The sequence below is a fragment of the Podarcis liolepis genome (genome assembly GCF_965112155.1).
Source record: "Podarcis liolepis genome assembly, chromosome: 4".
In the NCBI taxonomy this organism is placed as follows: Eukaryota; Metazoa; Chordata; class Lepidosauria; order Squamata; family Lacertidae; genus Podarcis; species Podarcis liolepis.
In genome coordinates, this window is record NC_139558.1 from 45,483,776 (window position 1) to 45,504,027 (window position 20,252).

The 20,252-nt window shown below is 40.3% G+C and overlaps 2 protein-coding genes across 6 annotated transcripts in view; one reads left to right on the top strand and one right to left on the bottom strand.

Annotated features, from left to right (window-relative positions):
- IL1RAPL1 (interleukin 1 receptor accessory protein like 1) overlaps positions 1 to 20,252 on the top strand; it is a 657,222-nt gene that overhangs the window by 357,927 nt on the left and 279,043 nt on the right. For all 4 annotated transcript variants that reach the window (XM_083498268.1, XM_083498265.1, XM_083498266.1 and 1 more), the window contains one exon: positions 17,823 to 18,009. In XM_083498268.1, the coding sequence (XP_083354394.1) occupies positions 17,823 to 18,009 (187 nt within the window). The remainder of the gene's footprint in view (positions 1 to 17,822; positions 18,010 to 20,252) is intronic.
- LOC310704623 (craniofacial development protein 2-like) overlaps positions 1 to 20,252 on the bottom strand; it is a 574,437-nt gene that overhangs the window by 197,503 nt on the left and 356,682 nt on the right. The window lies entirely within an intron of this gene.

Consider the following 20,252-nt stretch of genomic DNA (forward strand, 5'->3'; position numbering starts at 1 on the left):
GATCAGAATAGTTAAAGAAGAGGCAAGACACAAAGGTGTGGAGCTATATTTTAATCAGTATGGATATCGTCAGAAGGTTAACACAATGCAGGAGCAGCTTAACTCCAAAGAACTTGCTCAGAACAAGTGCCTAACCTAATAATAACTTCTTACCTGAACCCTACCCTTAAGGTAAGTTGGGGCATTTCTGACCCATTTCCCAGCCTAGGGCCACGCAATTTCTATTGGGTGGGACAGGGCAACCCCAAAGACTTTCTGCTGCTGCAAGTCACAAATCCCAGAGGGTCTGGCCTCAAAATGTGCCCCAAAATATCTCACCAAAGATGCCTGAGGCTGCTCACCACCTGATCATCCCACTCTTCCAATCTTACACACCTACCTGCCCAAATGTCACCAGATTACCTATTTAGCCACACCTAATACCTATGCCCTCACCCACAACAGCATGCAACACAGAATGGGGGGGGGGGGAGAGAGTTTGTTCGCAGGAGTCAATTAGCAGATAAGAAAAATATTCCTACTCAGCCCTGTACTGATTAGCACCAAGACCTGGGATGGACTGCAGCCTAAGATGGGCTCAGTGGGTGTTAGAAAGCAAAAGTGGGTGGAGGGCACAGGTTTAAATAGCCCCTGCTAGCCCCACCCCATGATGTCCCTAGATGCAGGCATATAACACAATGATTACCGTACACTGTCTCCATTACATCCCAACCACAAATATACTCCATGCTGGCAGCTTTGCAGAATGGTTTCAACATGGCATATTAAACAAGCTACTGCCTGTTCACAATTTTACACCAACAGAACCAATAGGCATGCTGCACACAAGAAACATGCATGTTGGAGCAGCATCTATACCTTGGTGCAGATATCTGCACAGGGAAAGACTGCTCATGTCTAGGTTTAATACTATCCAGACTTCTGCAGCAACATGTGGATTTCAGGGGTCAGGTCAGTGTCATTGCTCTGTGCCAGCTCCTGGTGGTAGCAGATGGTGCTGTGGTCTAAACCAACCGCTGAGCCTCTTCGACTTGCCAATCAGAAGGTCAGCAGTTCGAATCCACACAATGGGGTGAGCTCCCGTTGCTCTGTTCCAGCTCCTGCCAACCTAGCAGTTCAAAAGCATGCCAGTGTCAGTAAATAAATAGGTACCGCGACGGCGGGAAGGTAAATGGTGTTTCCATGTGCTCTGGCACTCGTCACGGTCTCCCGTTGCACCAGTAGCGGTTTAGTGATGCTGGCCACATGACCTGGAAAGCTGTCTGTGAACAAATACTAGCTCCCTCAGCCTGAAGCAAGGTAAGACCCACTTCAAGTTTGACTGGATTTAACTGTCCAGGGGTCCTTTACCTTTTTTTTACCATGCATGACACCAGGGAGCAGGGTCAACAGTAGAGTCCCAGTGCCCCTTTCCCCATTCATTAGTGGGCATAAGGCCTCTGCTAGTGAGAGCCAGGGTGGGAGTGTCTACACTAGTAATGGTAAGAGATAGAGTAGGGTCATTGGACGTTTTAAGATTGAGTCTCATACCCAAACACCTGGAAGCCGTCTGGAACATGGTGATGATTTGCATACTACTATTCTGTCTTACTGTTGGTATTATTCTCCTTCTTTTAAATTAGGTTAGCTTATTTGTAATGTTTTATTCAGTGTTGCTGTTGGCTTCCATTAGAAAAAGGATATGTGCTTATGCCAAAGAATGCAAAAGCAGATAATATTTCCTCAGTTAAAATTAATGGAAGCTACTGCTGGTGGGGGAATACTCTGTATGGATTCCCATGCTAGCAACCATTTGGTGGATTGGGAGGAAGTACCATAATGGCATATTTCCAGCCTGCCTCCTAGGAAGATGAACACTCAGGAAAAGGAAATACTTTCAAGGTTGGAATCTTTGATATATATTTCAAGTTCTCTGGTAAGGTGCTCGTATATACATAATGTACACATAATATATCATTGTATGCTTGCTTCAGATATCGCTAGCAAGGAGCAATTTCAGACAACGAGAAGTAACAAAAGTATTTGCTTCTCCAGATATGTGTGCAATTGCAACTGCAGAAAAATATGAAATATCATGCTGCTTCTACTTTTTCAACTGTCCCACTCCTTCCAGGAAATATTATTAATTTATTACAAACAAGAGCTCTTTGATTTTAAAATTGTTTTCTTTAAATATAGATAGGCCAGTGTATCTCTGTGGTTGATTCCTGTCATGCTGAATCACCATCAAGATAATATGATTCTTCCCTCAAGATATGTCCCTACAGATATGTCTGTATGAAATGATTCAAGTAGATTTTTGTTTTTGTTTTTTAAATAGCTCACAATATATATGGAAATCTTTCTGACCGCTGTTCCTTGCTCCTAAAGCTATCGATAACGAACTAGTTAAATACGCATATGATTATAGAATGCAGGACATTTTAAATAAGACATGTATTTAAAATAGAGGCATATTATGTATTCAATTACATACTGTGGGGTATACCTAGTTAAGGTATCCTGGAATGTTAGGAGACCCACAGAGCAGATTAGTCCCATTAAGGAGACAGAAGTCCTTGGGTTAAAGGGACAGCTTAGTTGGATAAAACCCACTGGTTTTATTTAAGCTTATTTGAAAGACAATATGGAATAGTGTTTGGCTGTTGCACAATATCTGGAAGATACAAAAGTTAATCTACAACATACACGGGATATACCTGTAAACTCGCCTGGCTCATGTGCATCCATGTTAGAAGTTGGTGATGGGTGGAATCTAATTGTGTGGTAGAGCCATGGGTAAAAACATGACATGTTGCAACATTTTCCTTTCCTCGTGGCTGGATTCTGCAGATTACACGCACTCCGTGGTGCTTCCTATGGTGCGTGATGTGATTAGAATAACTGTGAAAAGTACTACTTCATTATCTGAGTATTCCACACCTATAATAATGAAGTGAACGGAACTCCATCCAGTCTCAAAGGAGCATTCATTAGTATGTGTTAATAACCATCACAGTACAAACATTGCAGATTTATTTACTTCTGTATTAAAAAATAGTAGCTCTGTATGCTGCAATCTTGCCCTTGCAAGTTCTCTTGACTTCTGTGGGACTCGTGCACATGCAAATATCAGACGTATTATAGTAAAATTATATTGTTTTGATTCAGGAGTGAAAATGAGAACTGTGCTTCTACTCTTTTAAAGAAGTGTTGCTGCCTTTCATTGCCCAGAAATTAGGCAGTGTATGGAGAACTTAAGGCAACAAAATGGTTATGTAGCTTAGTCACAAAATATTCTGTTGCTGTATGCACAAGAAGTAAAAATAGTTTTGAGGCAAAACTATTTTGCCTCAGGTATTGCAGGTATTTGTTGCAGGTATTTGTGGTTTACTGAGTATGTGGTGGTGGTTGTCTGATGTTGAATCATTTCCAAAGACTGTTCTCCTTTGCATGAATCAGTATGAGAGTGTTTTAAAACAACCTCCACAGAACACCCTTGTATAGAGAGAAAAGCTATTGCAGTGAATCAGCACTTCTTTTTTTACCACATTCTGAGAAGCATATGTGTTTATTTAATATCTCTACTGGCAGAAGCCCTTTTCAGACAATCAGTGTACACCATATGGCAAGTGAACGTTCATGGAGCAGAAGGAGAAGAAACATGGCAGCAGACACCACACCTGACTTATACTGTGAGGCCTTATCTGCACCATCATGTGGGAAGCTTCCATTCTGAAGGATTCCTGAACACATGGCTACATATGTTTACACATATACGGTCTGTTATGTATACTCTACTGAATGTTTATACAGTGGTACCTCGGGTTAAGAACTTAATTTGTTCTGGAGGTCCATTCTTAACCTGAAACTGTTCTTAACCTGAGGTACCACTTTAGCTTATGGGGCCTCCGGCCACCGCAGAGCAATTTCTGTTCTCATCCTGAAGCAAAGTTCTTAACCCGAGGTGCTGTTTCTGGGTTAGCGGAGACCGTAACCTGAAGTGTCTGTAACCTGAAGCATCTGTAACCTGAGGTACCACTGTACTATGAGTATTTGACCACCTTGTTCTATCAATGCAAGGATTTATTTTTATGCTACAGAGTTTCCCTTCTCTCCTCTCCCCTTGCACATCCTGTATCCTTTCTAGATATGCTCTGGAGGGGAAGCCCCCAGAACAGATTGACAGGACATGCAGTGTGGGAGGGGGAGGTTTCTGTTCCACAAGCAGAAATCCTTGCCATGGTTGAATCAGTTAGTTAGGTACTACCCCTAATCTTTATTACCGTAAAAGTGTCCTTGAGAAAAGTATAAAAGCAAAGAATTTCAGACTGTTATTAAAATGCAATGCATGTTTTCTTTCATTGCCCTCCATGCTGAAATCTTAACAAATTTGCTTACAAAACAAGAACTGAACACTGTGGAACTGTGTGTCATTTGCAATGTGTTTTCTTTTCACTCCTCCAGCAGAGAAAGGGGACCATGGTGCAAATGAGAACTGGGTCCTGAAAGATAATAAACACATCTGCTCCAAGGCAAAATAAGTTTCTGTTTGATATGAGAGTTGAATACTGTAAGCAAGCTGAATGTTGACTTAGTCACAAGTACATTAGGGCTGCTTCTTTACAGAAGGTGCTAATTTGTCCAGGCAGGTGCATATATGTGGCCTGTGGAAACAACTCAAACTGGACACCAGTGTTGGGTAAAATCAGGCCACAGCTTTATTTACTTAAGAGCACGAAAGCAAGGTTGGCAAGGCAGTAGGGCAAGGATCAATTCCTGTCCCACTCATCTGTATGTTCACAACATAAAATCTACTTGCATAATTAATCTTTCTTTCACATAGATAGTAATATGCTTCCAATATCTGGGTTATCCAATTTTATCTTCATGACAGTCTTGTGCAATTAAGTAAAGCTGAATGATGAAGTCATCTACTGAGTTTCATGTGAAAGCAGGGATTTGAACCCATTTTTTGCCTAGTCTAGTCATACAGTTTATTCACAGTGCCACAATTATTCAAGTGGTTATTTGACAGAGATTGCCAGTGCACTTGTTTGTGGGTGTAAGAAATTTTAAATTCAAAGTGCTAAAGTAATTAATTTTATCGCAACAAAAGCCTCTGATGCAATGTGCATGTAATAATAATAATAATAATTTAAAACACGCATTTACAATGGGTTGAATAGTTAGTGACTCTCATGGGTCAGATTCCCTTTAGCTGTAAGTGGGTGCCACCATCAGAAATGTGCTTAATGTGAAAATTCTTTGATTAATACTATATTATGTGCAGTAAAAACCAGCTGTGGGCATTTTATTTGAGGCTTTTTTGTATGTTTGTTTGTTTGTTTTTGCTCAGATGTTAGCACAATTCCCCAAAGCCACTTGCCACTAAAACATTTTTAATGGCAATCTGCTTTTGGGAATAGTATGTGGAACTTGCATATGTACAGGGTATACACTTGCCTCTGCACAACTCTCATCGCCAAACCCATTTAGATGAATGTACAATGATTGTTATACGATATTTTAGCTCTAATCCAGTGACACCATGGTAGCTGTACTCACATTTCCCACAAAGATAAGGGTCTCCCTATACACATCAGTATAGGAGACAGCTTGTAGGGTGCATCTGAATGTGTACACAGAGCTTTCCACCTCACTAAAATGAATAGATCTATGTGCACTCCAAAGCTGCCACACAGCACCTATATTAAAGGTTAGAGAAATTCCCATGTTCTTCATCGGGAGTGGAATATTTGCTTCAGAATTTCAACAATAAACTTTACTTTCTATTTTAATGTTCAGTGAGGATATTATAGAACTCCACTTAATTTTATTCATCTGAGCCATCTTCTTCACTCCTTCTTCACACAGCATGTTGTCATAAATTGCCCTAGCACTTCTTTTATTGAGAAGTTTGAATTGGATTAAGCTGTGGGAGCATGCCAGTGTAATATTGATTTTCATACCTTCAAAATAATGTGTTTGACTCTGACTTTTAATGAGAGATAAAATGAGTCAGAGTTGTGTAATGCTGAAGCAAAATCTCTTTACTGGCTTCTTCACTAGGGGAGTTGGCAAGCCCATAACCCAGTATTTATGATGAGGGGGATCAAAAGCTGTGTGGGAGGAAGGGCTATTGTAAATAAATGTGAGGTAACAAAATTTTATATGTGACTAAAATATATAGTTACTCGAGTTATCTGATTCAAACTTAATTAGATTTTATGTACCAGGAACTTGAGTGCTAATCTAGTCCTTTAATTGAATATTGCCTGATTCCATTCAAAATAGTGAAATTATGTAGCACTACCCAACTAAGCAAATTTTGCTCTCCAAGCCCAAACTACTATCTCATTGGTGGTAGTAATCATGTCCCACTATGTAGTAAAGGTAAATGACTCCTGGATGCTTAAGTCCAGTTAAAGGCGACACTGGGGTGCAGTGCTCATCTTCCTTCAGGCCAAGAGAGCCGGCATTTGTCCACAGACAGCTTTCTGGGTAGGTAAGTGAGAAGCCTGTAAATAGTGCCAGTTGTTTTGCAATCTGCTATAACTATAATAATATGAGTCCATTAAACTTGTACATTCTTCTCTTAAGTGATGTTGGAGAACATAATAAGCCCTCTTAAAATGAGCAAGTCCTGAGGGCCATCTGCCCAAAAGACAGATGTACTGACCAGTGTTGGCCCTTCATGGCTGCTTTCACACAGAGGTTTCCTTAAAGCATGTGCTCAATATAAGACCTTTATTTAAAGGGCAGTTATGGAATAGACGTCAGGTACCATAGGTATATATGTAGTGTGCGCTGCCTGACTCCTTAATAGACGTGGCTAGTGTGTAAAATAAACTACTCCCCTCTCTGGGTATAAAAACCTTTTGAAACTGAGCCTTGCCTTTGTAGCAAGTCCCAGCTTCTATGCTCAGCTGTTGCCCTTAAATACAGTGGTATCTCGGTTTACGAACTTAATCTGTTGAGGAAGTCCATTCTTAAACCGAGGCGCGCATTCCCTAATGAGGCCTCCCGCCGCTGGTGCCCTTCCACCATTCGGATTCCGTTCTTAGACAGAGGTAAAGTTCACAAACAGGGATACTGCTTCCGGTTCTGCGGAGTTCATAAACCGAATAGTTCGTAAACAGGGCTGTTCTTAAACCAAGGTACCACTGTAAATACATGCTATCATGACTACTGCTACTTCCTAATCAGGGCCAGCCCACCCATGAAGGAAGGTGAGGCAATCACCTCAGGAAGCAGGATCTACAGGGGCAGTAGATCCAGCCTCCCAGGAATGCATTGCCTACTGCTGCCACTGCCACACCCTCCTTGGAGAATGTATCTGTAGCCGCCTTCTACAGTGGCCTATCAACAAATAGGAAGCACTACTGGTTTCCTCCCACCCCAAGGAAGGAAATGGTAGGAACTGCTTTCTGCAGTTTCCTGGCTCTGCACCATAGCTGTCAACGTTTTCCTTTTTTAAAGGGAAATTCCCTTATTCCAAATAGGACTCCTCACAAGAAAAGGGAAAAGTTGACAGCTATGCTCTGCACTTGCCCTGTGTGATTCAAAGCAACCCCCCTTCCCCATTAGTCTTTGATCCCCACTTCAACCACCAACAGTAATGTTGATTTGATCCTCTTGCCCTTTTTCCTGATGTAGACCTTCATTCACCGCCTTGTTCTCAATGTAGGTCTTTATTACCCACCCACCCCAAGCCCTTGTTCTTGATTTTCACTTACTTTCTTCCATATTGGAGAGGACACCGTTCTGTCATTCACCTCGGGTGCTATTATGTCACCTCAGGTGCCAAAATATCATAACCTGGGATATCATTCCCATGGGAAACTACTGTTACTCTTCTTCTTCTTTGGCGATCACTCGTAGCCAAGTAAGATTGTCTTCCATAAACACGGTTTTAACAATGAGTCCGTAGATGACTGTGGAGGCCAATTCTGGATCCACATGTCCCCCCACAGTGGAGACATTGGTTTCTGGGCGGGAGTTGATCATGGTGTGGATTTGCCAAGCGTGCCTTCCTCTTAGGACGTTTCTCCCTTGTGTCCAGAGTTTGTGTGTCTTCATAGCCCATGACACCTTTGGTAAAGGCTGTTCTCCAGCTGGAGTGCTTGCAGGCCAGTGTTTCCCAGAAACTACACTACATAAATGACACAGGTGACACTGCATATTTTAAAGAGCAACAAGAGCCTGCTCCGGTTACTTCACGGGAGGAAGACTTAATTGTATCTGACCCAATTGCTTTGAAAGCTGGTCTCCTGACTCTGGAGGGTAAGGAGAAACAGTCATGAGTTAACTGATTCAGGGCAGCACCCTCTTGTGGCTTTCTCCTCCAAAACCCTTATGGGGCAATGGGATGGAATCTTGATTGCCCATGTACCCTTGTTGTCTCTGTGAACCTGGGGAAGGCAACCCTGTATGATTTTCCCTCTTTCCCTCTCCATTGATATGTGATCTGTGTTCATTTTTTAAAAGGATTTTTTTTCCACCCTAAAATGTATCAATAATCCAAAAGATCAATAGTCTTATAAATCAATTAATGGGCATAACTTGGCAACCAGCAAATTGTACAGCAAGGGACATTTAAACATGACATCGTCTCCAGATGATGCTGAAAAGCCGCAGCAATTCAGGATCATAAAGTGGGCTTGTTTTATTAGAGTGGGATATGCTTTTACTGCTTCTGAGAATTGAAGCATGCAATAAACTAGATCACCACTTCCTGGTGTGATTAATTTGGCTAAGCTAATTAAAACAAATACATTGTGGTACTTTTATGCGCTGTTGTGAATATGGTGTTAATAGAAGGCTATTTCATTGTGCTGGGCAGCCTACTTCTTTGAAAGTTGATTTACCTTTACAGGAAGGAAGCCACATAAATCCCTTGTATGATACTGTTGAATTTAATTTGTACCATAGTATAAGCCAAAGAGCTTATTTATACAATAGTTAACCTGGGTTAGCAACTATTTTACCTACAGTAACCCTTGATTTATTTACATGAAATAAATCAGAAAGGGACTAAAAACTGGAAGACAAAGAAAGAGTGTAGTAAGGTGTAGTAAGGAGCAGCTATCTTTCTTTTTAGCCCTGAAATAAGTGATCAGATTTCATTAACAGACTTTATTGCTGTATCCAGTTAGTCCTCAGTGTGAGCTGATTTTTGCACAACCAACCAACAAGCATGGGGCATGATTATAATCCCCCAGAATTCTTTGCTCATGTAGATAATGACTGTTCCAGAATCATAAGGTCAGAATTTATTCCATCATGTGATGGATTGGTTTAAAAATTATCTCTTGTTCATAAACAACTGGCTTCTGGAAGCAGAATTGGGTTTTTTTAGTCCATTGTTTTAAGAACTTGAGGTTCACACTTGCTCTCAACTCTTCTATTTAATCAGGCCTGTTTGAATATTAATGAGCACCATCCCTCATTAAGCATGTAATTGTGCTATGAAAACATTTTGATTTAGGAGGGTGACATTTTTTTATTAATTTTATGCATAATTATTTTTAGGACTTTGGGGCCATGCTGTTTAATGTTTTGAAATTCATTAATTTATTTTTATTTATTAGATTTATATACCACCCTTTGCCATAAGATCTTCCGGCAGTTCACACAATAAAATACAGGATAAAAACAAGTAAATATTTTTATTTAAAAAAAACAACAGTAAAACAATAGCTTTCCCTTATTACATTTATATCCTGCTCTTCATCCCAAAGGAACCCCAAATTGCTTCTACTGTCTGCCCTACTGTAAAGTAAAACCCGTGGCCACCCTGCTTGTAACTTGCTATTCTAATAGGCAATGCCAGGCTTATGTATAGGCTAAGTAGGCTGAAGCCTAGGGCCTCTAAATCTAGGGGGCATCACCAGCCTGCCCGCTCCTCAGCAGGCAACCTCACCTCTCCCAAAATTGCAAACCCAATACTTCATGTGAAGGCAAGGCAACTCAGGCCTCTAAATCTAGAGGGCCTCGCCAGCCTGCCCACTCCCCAGTGCCGCAGTCTCCACTCTCCCAAAATTGCAAACCCAAGACTTAATGCAAAGGCAGGGCAACTCAGGCCCAGCAACTATGAGACTCAGGGCTAGCCAGTGGGGCCCAATTTGAAGCAGTGGGGTGCAACTTGATTTTGTTTGTTTGTTTTGTAGGGCCCCAGTTCACAGCCAAAGTCTGCAAAATGTTAGAGATATAAATAAAATCCATCTAGATTGCCCTGGAGCGGAGGCTCCCTTAGGAGCGGCACGTGGGGCCCAATTTGGCCCAATTGTGCCAATTGCATTAAGGTCAGCCCTGATGAGACTGTGCAGGGGTTGCACTAACAAGCCTTGCACCTTCTGAGTCCCTGGTGTCGCTATTCAGAGTACAGACTAAAGGACTTGTTATGGAAATAAAGGGGAGGCACATTGGAAATCAGTTTTGTCACCTGCCCCCCCCAAACCCCATGACAATGAGCCCAGCCATTTTTATTCACAGCCACAAAAGCACTACACTACAGCATGGCCATAAATCTGTACATTCGACCGCTGAAATATATACCCAATATGTAGCAATGTGGATTTATGTTACTGCTTTATGAATGAACACCGTTGTTTTATGAATGGACTCTGTATTTTGTGAATTACCTAAGAGCCACCAATAGGGAGCTCTAGAATCTGACAGCTAACCAATCGGGTACTACCAAAGAGCGACCCCTGTTGCTGAAAGCAGGTAACCAGCAGGGAACGCTTCAGCTCAGCCTTTGCATTGTAGACTGAACACCCCCTGCTGTGCAGATAATGGAGAAAGCTCGTAAATTGTAACCCTTCTGGCATCCTGGCCAACTCTATTACACTTGTGTAAACCCTGGTGCACCAGAAGCCCAGAATAAAATCCGCTCATATGGCAGCAACTGATAAGACTTGTCAAACAGTTCCAAAGTCTTCCTAAATCATAAAGCTCCAAAATACAAGCCAAAATAGAACAGGTCTGGGAAGTTTGAGGCATACAATAGGCACCACCAGTGAAAAGGCCCTGCTCTGTGTAGCTCCTGCCCTGTCATTTGATAGGGTGCCCATTTGCCCTCTTTCTTGACATGGAATGCTCTCTATTGGAGTCTCTGGGTCCAGCACAAAGACCATAAGAAGGAATAGCAGGGATCTTGAAGTTCCCAATAGCTGTTAATCAAGCAAGCAAGCACACAGATCACCTTTGTCACAGTCAGGACGCCTATGTCCTGGCCAGGCCTGCACCCAATCTTATTTTTGTACAATCTTGTTTGTTCACAGTAACCAAAATTATATTATTCACATATACAAGCAGAAAAGTTGTTTTCCTTCATTTGCAAGAAAATGTACAAAACAAAGTGGCACTAATAAAGAAAAGTTCCAGGGTGGCAACAGAAAGCAAACTAAAAATGCTTTTGCAGTTCATCAAAGCTATCCAGCAATATCAAGTTATACAGTAGGAAAACTGGTGCTATTAACAGTAATCCTTCTAGCTGGTTAATTGGTTCGGCAACTTCCATGCACATGACATGTGATGCTAATTATTTCCCCAAAGAGTTAAATGATAATGAATCAGAAGCAGATACAGTTGCAAATGGCAACACAATATCTGTGAAAGGAAGAGGAGCAGGTTTGCTCAGGTGTGTTGCTGGTAGAAATACTGTTTGCAATGAAGTGAGAGCAGTGGTTTACTTGCTCAAATTAACAAATAATAAAGTTTTGAGAATTTAAATTCTAGATTAAAATTGGTTACTTCATTGAGAAGGGGATTCTAACAAAAACACTGGGGCCTAATTTGAATAGTAGAGTGCCTGGTATCTGGTGGGCAATCTCATCTTTTATTTCCACACTGTGGCTGCAGACCAAATCACCTATCAGGAGAGTTATGAGATTCAGGTAAGATGCCTTGTCAATCCCAGCAGGTATATAAGAGGACGACCGCCTTCGCCCTGGCCAGGCCTTAGCCACAACTTCATTTTCCTAAACAAGTATACTTATTCCACAAAAGGTTTACAAAGTTCAGTTATTGCAAAAGTTTTTCAGTGTTAATTACAACCCTTCCATTTTCCGCACATGCATGCCAAAGTATGATCAAATTGACCTATTTAGCCACACCATCCATCTCCCTTGTTACCCTCCAAAGCATGCATTACAGAGCAGCCAAAAAACATGGTTCACAAAAATTAGTTTGTGAACAAGTCAACGATTCCTACAGCAACGACTGAGTCCAATACCTGGGCTGTAACTAGTATATAAATTTAATCATCATCATCATCTGAGGGAAACCAAAACTGGCAGATTTTCCATCCCTAGCTGCAGCCTATGGTAGACCAGGTGGCTGACAGAACACAAGCAGAGGAAGAAGGGAGGAAAACCTGCCAGCTCATGCCCCTATGCTGACAGTAGTGTATAGACCACATGCCACACACACCACACCTGGACTTCTGTGCCCCACCAGGCCACAAAAGTTGCTCCCAGCCAACTACTAAAGTATGTGCCAGCCGTCCAAGAGGTTTGTTGCCTGCACTCCGGTTCTCCCTATTCATAGAAACAGTGAGAGAAACAAGGAGGTAGAGCAATAAATTCCAATCCTTTGCCTCCCCCCCAAAAAACCCACTTTAATAGCAGTAGTATTTATGCATTAAATTTAAGCTTTCAATCAAGAGTCTTCTCACATCATTTTTCATCCTCTAAGTAACGGAATACTTTGGAACATTGCCTACTATTATAGATAGCATTTTGAGACACTTGCCTTTATTACCCATCCGTATCATTAATGAACTAAAGTTCATCCAGATTAATTGTTCTCTCTTCAATTTATAAACATGGGAAGCTAATAGGCTGGTTGATACTCTGCTACATTAGTAATGGTAAAATATTGAAAAGGGCACTGACTGTGAGGTTTGTACCAATTTTATGATACACAATGAAAACCCCACAGGGAAATTCCATTTGGATTTTAACCACTTGAATCAGAGCCTCCAATTAACACGAAGAAAATTGCTCATAATGATCCATAATTTATTAGACACTACATGTTGTAACCATGTTGTTCACAAAACTGAAGAAAATAGAACAATCCATGTATCTTTTATTCTTCACTCCAGAAATCATTCATTGCGTTTGGCATCATGTGGACATTATACATCCTGATGGGGTTAAATCGGTGCCAAATCAATATGCTTGGTCCAGAGATACCACTGCACAAATGGAAGGAACTTCCTTTCATATTAGAGTTTGTCATCTACCTACAACTGCCAGCACCTCCCATCCCCAATAGTTGTCCTAGAACACTGGGGACTCCCTACACCTGCTTGAGGGGGGCATTAATGTTGTGTGGTGGATATTTTGATCCAGGCCTATATATCTGGAGAGTGAAGCTTTCCGTCTCTTCTGTGCATCATGTAATCCATCAAGGAGCACATGTGTGAGCTTCTCCCAAACTTACAGTACATGTTTGGAACTACACTTTATACTTAATAGTATTTTGCCTGTATTATCCTTGCTGCTGCATGAAACAATGCATGGTTGAGACCTTGAATCAGTAAGTAAAGCATTTTAAGCTTATTTAACACTTTGTGATCTGCTCATTGCAACCTATATTCCTCATGCTTTACTGTACTGATTATTTTTGTGAGTTTAATACTCTGCTATCGGGGCTCTTTGTGTGCAAGCCCTGTGATTTGAAGCCAGGGAGCCAGCTGTTTCTTTTTGTTATTCACCCACACACGTGGGTCCAGAGGGATTCATATATCAAAGTTCCTTATGTGAAAAAGTAGATGTTTTCAGGGAGGTGGAATAATATTTAGTAAATATTTAAGTCTGCCTGATAATTCACATATACAGCCAAATGCCATGCACTGTGGATATATTCATTGCTTTCACTTTTGTGCTGTAATATAAAATAATAGCTTTAAATCTTGGTCATCTGAAAATGAAACTAAGGCTAGAGCTTTGAAATAAAGAAACATAACAGCATGTATGCATAGAGCTCCAATCAAGTGTCCTCACTACATGTATACATTAGTTACATGCTTCAGGTGTGTTCATACATAAGCTGAACCTGTAGCTGGGGGGGGTGACTTCCCTTTGCAGTGGTGGTGCTATACCATCTGCCTCACAACTCCCTTTGTATTTTCTTTCAGTGCATAGGGGACTGTCTATGGATTGTTTGTGGTTATGATTGGGGGAGCTTGGTTTTAACATGCTTATTTTGCTGTGAACATAGGAGCAACAGACTGCAACTGGTACTATCCAGGACTTGTCTCCATTAGGCAGTCAACATTCAATAAAACAGGGCTGTATGTGCTGAGGAGCAAAGAATATATATATTTATCAGAAGTTAGTGGGGTGCCATTTATTGTACTTTTGTCAGTTATGGTATATGATGAAGTAGCATTAGATATCATTTTAGCAATTGAATAAAATTAAGCATTCAATGCTTTTGCTAGCATAAGTTACATTATATGATAAAAGTGTGTTTGTTGCTGCTGATTTAGTTGTTGAAAAAAGCATTTACCTCTCCCACCTTCCCCAAGTTATGCCTAAAAGGTAAAGGGACCCCTGACCGTTAAGTCCAGTTGCAGACAACTCTGGGGTTGCGGCACTCATCTTGCTTTACTGGCCGAGTTAGCAGGCGTACAGCTTCCGGGTCATGTGGCGAGCCAGAACAGCACACAGAAACACCATTTACCTTCCTGCTGGAGCGGTGCCTATTTATCTACTTGCACTTTGACCTGCTTTTGAACTGCTAGGTTGGCAGGAGCTGGGACCGAGCAACAGGAGCTCACCCCATCGTGGGGAATCGAACTGCTGACCTTCCGATCAGCAATCCCAAGAGGCTCGGTGGTTTAGACCACAGCGCCACCCACGTCCCTCAGGTTATGCCTACTGATGTGCAATTGCCTCAGGTAGTCTCTGCCATTGTGTGATGGTTCATGCTCCACTTTAGAATATGTCTTCAGCATTGATTTCCTTTTAATATGAAGAAGTACTAATTGCTTATGCCAGAAAGACTGCTATGAAACTGTTACCAAAATATGGAGAAATGGCATTGTCCAGAAAATGTCATAGCCTGTCCCTTAATTCTACACAGTAGTTTCATGGTAAACAAAATGCTGAAAACTAAAATATGTACCTCAGCATCTGTTTCAGATGTATTAAGAACTTTGTGACCTGAATAATATTTCCTAGATTTGGCTTTGTAGTTTGCTTAATTAGGGCTGCCATACGTCTGGACTTTTCCAGACCTTACCAGGATTTCAAAGGCAGAATTGACATCTGGGGGTGTCCTGGTTTTTACTTTTTGAAATATGGCAACCTAGCTTAATATATTAGCATGTGAAGCATGTACAACAGCATTTAAGACATTTGAGCATAGATAATTCTCTTCGGCAGAATTCTTTTGTGTACTTCTCTTCCGTTATTTGCAAAACTAAAAACGGGGGGAAAGAATGCAGTTTCCTTCTCATTTATATGAAAACTGAATGCTAAATGTTTCATATGGGATTTAAAGTTATGTTTTTAAAATACATCTTGGCAATAAATAAAAAAAATACTGGGCTCCATGAATCACTCATACAATGTTGTTTATTATGCATTTGCATCTTAAGAAAGAGAAGATGGAAGAGAGAAATATGCAAAAGATTCATTTGCACAAATATTACATGTTGTTAAACATTTCAAATGAACTAGTCTTAGAAATTGAATATAGCAAGTTTACTGATAATTCATATTTCTGGATGATAAATCCATCTACCTCAGTACTTGTCTACTATGACAGGCTGCTGCTCTTCAAGGTCACAGTGAGACATCCTTCCTGGTTACTGTTCAGAGATTCTTATAACTGAATATGATGGGGATAAATCCAGAGCTCTGATCATTGCAAGGCTCTGCCACTGTGTTACATCCCTCCTCAAATCTTTGCTTCAGTAGCACATAATGAACTTAACAACTGATGGCTCCAAACAAAATGGATTGTACATTACAGAGACATGAATGTTCCTTCATATTCCCTGCTGTTAAATCACTTCTCACCAGACATAATAATAGAGTGTCTCTGACTAAGTAACAGGACAACTGACAGCCATGCATCTGGGATTAGGTAGCTAAACTTTCAGGAGAAGGGAGATGGGCTCTAGGCAAGTATTGTCTACAACAGCTCTTTGGTCCATCATGTATTCATAGAGATCAGATGCACATATTTTAGTAGGAATTCCAGAGAGCATCTCCAGCTGGCAAACAAGGCATGTGTGAAGGTTCATAGAGGAAGAAGGGCCTGGAAACATGCCTGCATTTGTTGTATTGCCTGTCCTTGCTTGCCCTCAAGGAAAAGGTGGAGGGGCACTACATATCCAGGGAAATTACAATGGTGCAGATGTTTTCCAGTATGCTACTGCTTTCATTTTCAAGTTAGATATTTGCCATTTATGTAAATGAAGTTCTGTGGCTTTCTCTGCTTCCTTCATATTTTCTATTTGAAAAATGGACAAACTATAGAATAGTAATGTGTTTTCTGTGGAAGTCTTAGAGCCACTGAGACACATGGTATCTGCAAGGGCAAGCAATGAAAAATAGTTTATATGTATTCACTGTCAGATACACATCTATCAGATTAGAGGTCAAAAGTTCAAAAGCACACAGTGCAAGTAGATAAATAGGTACCGTTCTGGCAGGAAGGTAAATGGCATTTCTGTGCACTGCTCTGGTTTGCCAGAAGTGGCTTAGTCATGCTAGCCACATGACCCGCAAGCTGTATGTTGGCTCCCTTGGCCGGTAAAGTGAGATGAGTGCTGCAACCCCAGAATCATCCGTGACTGGACCTAATGGTCAGGGGTCCCTTTACCTTTACCTTTAGGGGAAATAGTCTTTAGCTATGCTAGTACACTTTGAAGAGGGTAACCAACCTTAACATGCTTTGATGTCACCCACAGAGAAAACCAAAATTAGAACAAAATACTTTCCAAAATATTTTCCCCCTTTTTGACTTCAGCACCATAGGAATGAGAGAAGTGCAAGATAAACTCCCCTAGTTTCGCAGTACATTTGCCACGAACACGTGGCAATGAAAAGCTTGTGAGAGAGTGCTTAATCATAATAGTTGAACAGGATTTTGATTTTGTAACGCAAGGATACAGAGCCTAAGGCTGCAATCCTATGCACATTTACTTAGGAGTAAGTCCTGTTGAACGCTGGATTTTATTCAAAGTAAATGTGCATAGATTATGCTGTAAGGTAAACAAGCTGGTAGTTCTTGTTCTTTAAAAGCAATTGCAAGTAATTGATATTCTAAGAACTGAAAGGTTCAAGACCTTTTTTAATTAAATACTATAGAAATATATATTTTATTCACTTGAAAAACTTTTTTTCTGATCTGATGAATAGCTGGGTTAACAATCTAGCTCATGGTGCGATGGTTGAGGTTCCTGTCTGGATCTGAAATTACGGTATTTGCTGTAAACTGATTTGTACAGCCCTGGGAGCTGCTATAATAGTGTGTGCCAGCAGGGCAGTTATCAGTGTTGCTGGTTAATGCGTCTTAACACTGCCACTGTCTTTGAAGGAAGATTTTTTTTTCCTGTAGGAAATACAGAAATAAAGGAATTTGAAGACGGAATATCTCTAGCGTATAATAAGGAATTAAAAATATTCTTTACATTCTTTTTATTCATAGTGACTAAATAAAAATTGCAAGCAAATTAATGCAAGTATTAATATACCATTTTCTTTATTGTACATAAGATTCTTGTAACTTTTTAAAAAGCACATTATTACAATGTTTGGTGCTTTTTTGTTTTATTATTCACAAGACCATTATTTTTATTTGCTGTATTGCAGAAACTCTACTTACTGTATGAAAGTATCCATTTCGCTGACAGTGGGTGAAAATGACACTGGCCTCTGCTACAATTCAAAGATGAAATACTTTGAAAAAGCTGAACTTAGCAAAAGCAAGGAAATCTCATGCCCTGACATACAGGATTTCTTAATACCATATAGAGAGCCTGAAATCCTGTGGTATAAGGTAAGAAATATGAAAAGCTTTGGCTGCTTCCAACAAAATATTAAATGTTCTGATGCATTTCCAGTAATCTGAAGAATTTACTTGAACAGTAAATACAGCTTGGTGTGATTTAGAAAACTAATAAGGACACAGAGAAAGAGAGAGGCTGCGGAATACTTGCTGGCAAAGTAAAATGCCCATTTCTGTATTCAGCAATGACTGAATTCGAAATTCTCTCTCATATTTCTGTTCTGCTTGTTTTATTTGCCTCTCCACATACATCCTCAAGGCTATATATGCATATGTCAATATGTAAAGTAATAATAAATCTAGCTAGCTCTCTAGTTCTGAAATGTGAGATTTTTGAATCTAGCTCATCGTGTGAAGGTGTGTTTTATCCAACAAACATCAGACATAGCTAAGCTGCCATTGCAGAATTATCTAAGGATAGTGGGCTCAACAAAGAAGACCTCATCTGGGCTTGGCTGGCCTCAACATGTACAGTAGCCTAGATGCTTACAAGCAGGCATAGTGAATATTGTATTCCAGTAGTTCACACATATGCAACCACAGGCCCTTTTGATTGATCCCAGGCAATTAGGTCAGGGTTAGATTCAAAATGGGTTCAGTTTTTGCCTAGTTTATGCCAACCTTCCTGCCGCCCTGTTTTGTAGCCTTAAACACTCTTAGTTATGTCATTATTTGCATCTCCTTCCCATTACCCATTTAAGAAGTGGTAGGAGGGAGAGCATGGGCACTGCTGTAAAAATGTGTGGCAGCATTAGAGCTTAGTTTTTCTTGCTTCCCAGTGCCTTAAACCTGAGTCCTATGCTGATCATGGTAAATAAATATGGTACATCATTCTAGTGTTGGCAGTCCTAGGTCAACTGCATAATATGTAAAACTTGAGAATCATAGAATTGTAGGGAAGCAAAGGATCATCTAGTCCAACCCTCTGCTATTCAAGAATCTCAACTACAGCATCCATGATAGATCACCATCCAACCTCTGCTTAAAAACCTCCAAGGAAGGAGAGTCCACAACCTCCTGAGGGAGAACGTTCCACCGTTGAACAGCTTTTACCATCAGAACGTTATTCCTGATGTTTAGTAGGAAACTCCTTCCCTGTAACTTAAAGCCTTTAGTTTGGGTCCTACCCTCCGGAGAAGGAGAAAACAAGCTGGTTCCATACTGCATGTGAGCAGCCCTTTAGATATTTGAAGATGGCTATCATAACTCCTCTCAGCCTCCTCTCTACCAGGTTTAAAATACTTAATTCCTTCAACTATTCCTCGTAAGGCTTACTTTCCAGACCTTTGATCATCTTGGTTGCCTTCCTCTGCGCACATTCCAGCACAAGGACAAAGAGTGGGTGGCTCCATGCTGTCATAGGTTGGCAGAAGCTAATTTTAAGGATTATAGTGTTCAAAATCTCCTGTAGTACTGAAAAATAAATGCATTCAAATTAATGTACTTCCAAAAAGCAAAACAGTGCAAAATTTAAAACTGTACTGTTTGTTAAAAGGGTTTTCCATCTATATAGTATATTTAACTTTAAAGAGTGACATTAATTTATATTCTTATAATAGTTCCAAAACAAATGCTGGTCCTTACTTCAGTGTGAATAGTTGTGTAATTTCATAAATGGAATTACATTAGTGACACCTTATATTTTGCTTTTCCTGATATAATTAAGGCATTAATCATTCTACTTATGAATGACAATTAGGTGAAGATAATTAGGCTGGCAGGCACTTGTAACAGGGCCATCTTGGCAATGGTCCTGCAATAATGGAATTCATTTCCTTTTATGGTTATGCATGCCCCCTTCCTTATAGCATTTAAGTGGGCCTTGAAGACCTACCTTTTCACTAAGGCCTCTGATGTGTAATATAAGCTGGATCATAAACTGGGGATGCTGTGCCAACATCTCCTGAATTTGCATTTCTCATGTTTGATTGTATATTTTGTGCTGGCTTCTAGGCTAGTGTATTATTAGTGAATATGTTGAATGGTTTTATATTACATATGGCTTATACTACATCTTACATATAATGCATGCTCAAAAAGTGGATTATAAATCCTTTAAAGAAATAAATGAGATAATTTTTAAAGTAGAGACTATTCCACTAGATATTTCTGCTCTTCCCCAACATTAGCTATATTTTCCCTTTGTTGCTTTTAATAATTGTGTACTTAACAACTGCCTATCTAGCAGTAACTCATCAGATGGAATAGAGAAGCAGTCATGGGAAAATCTTTAC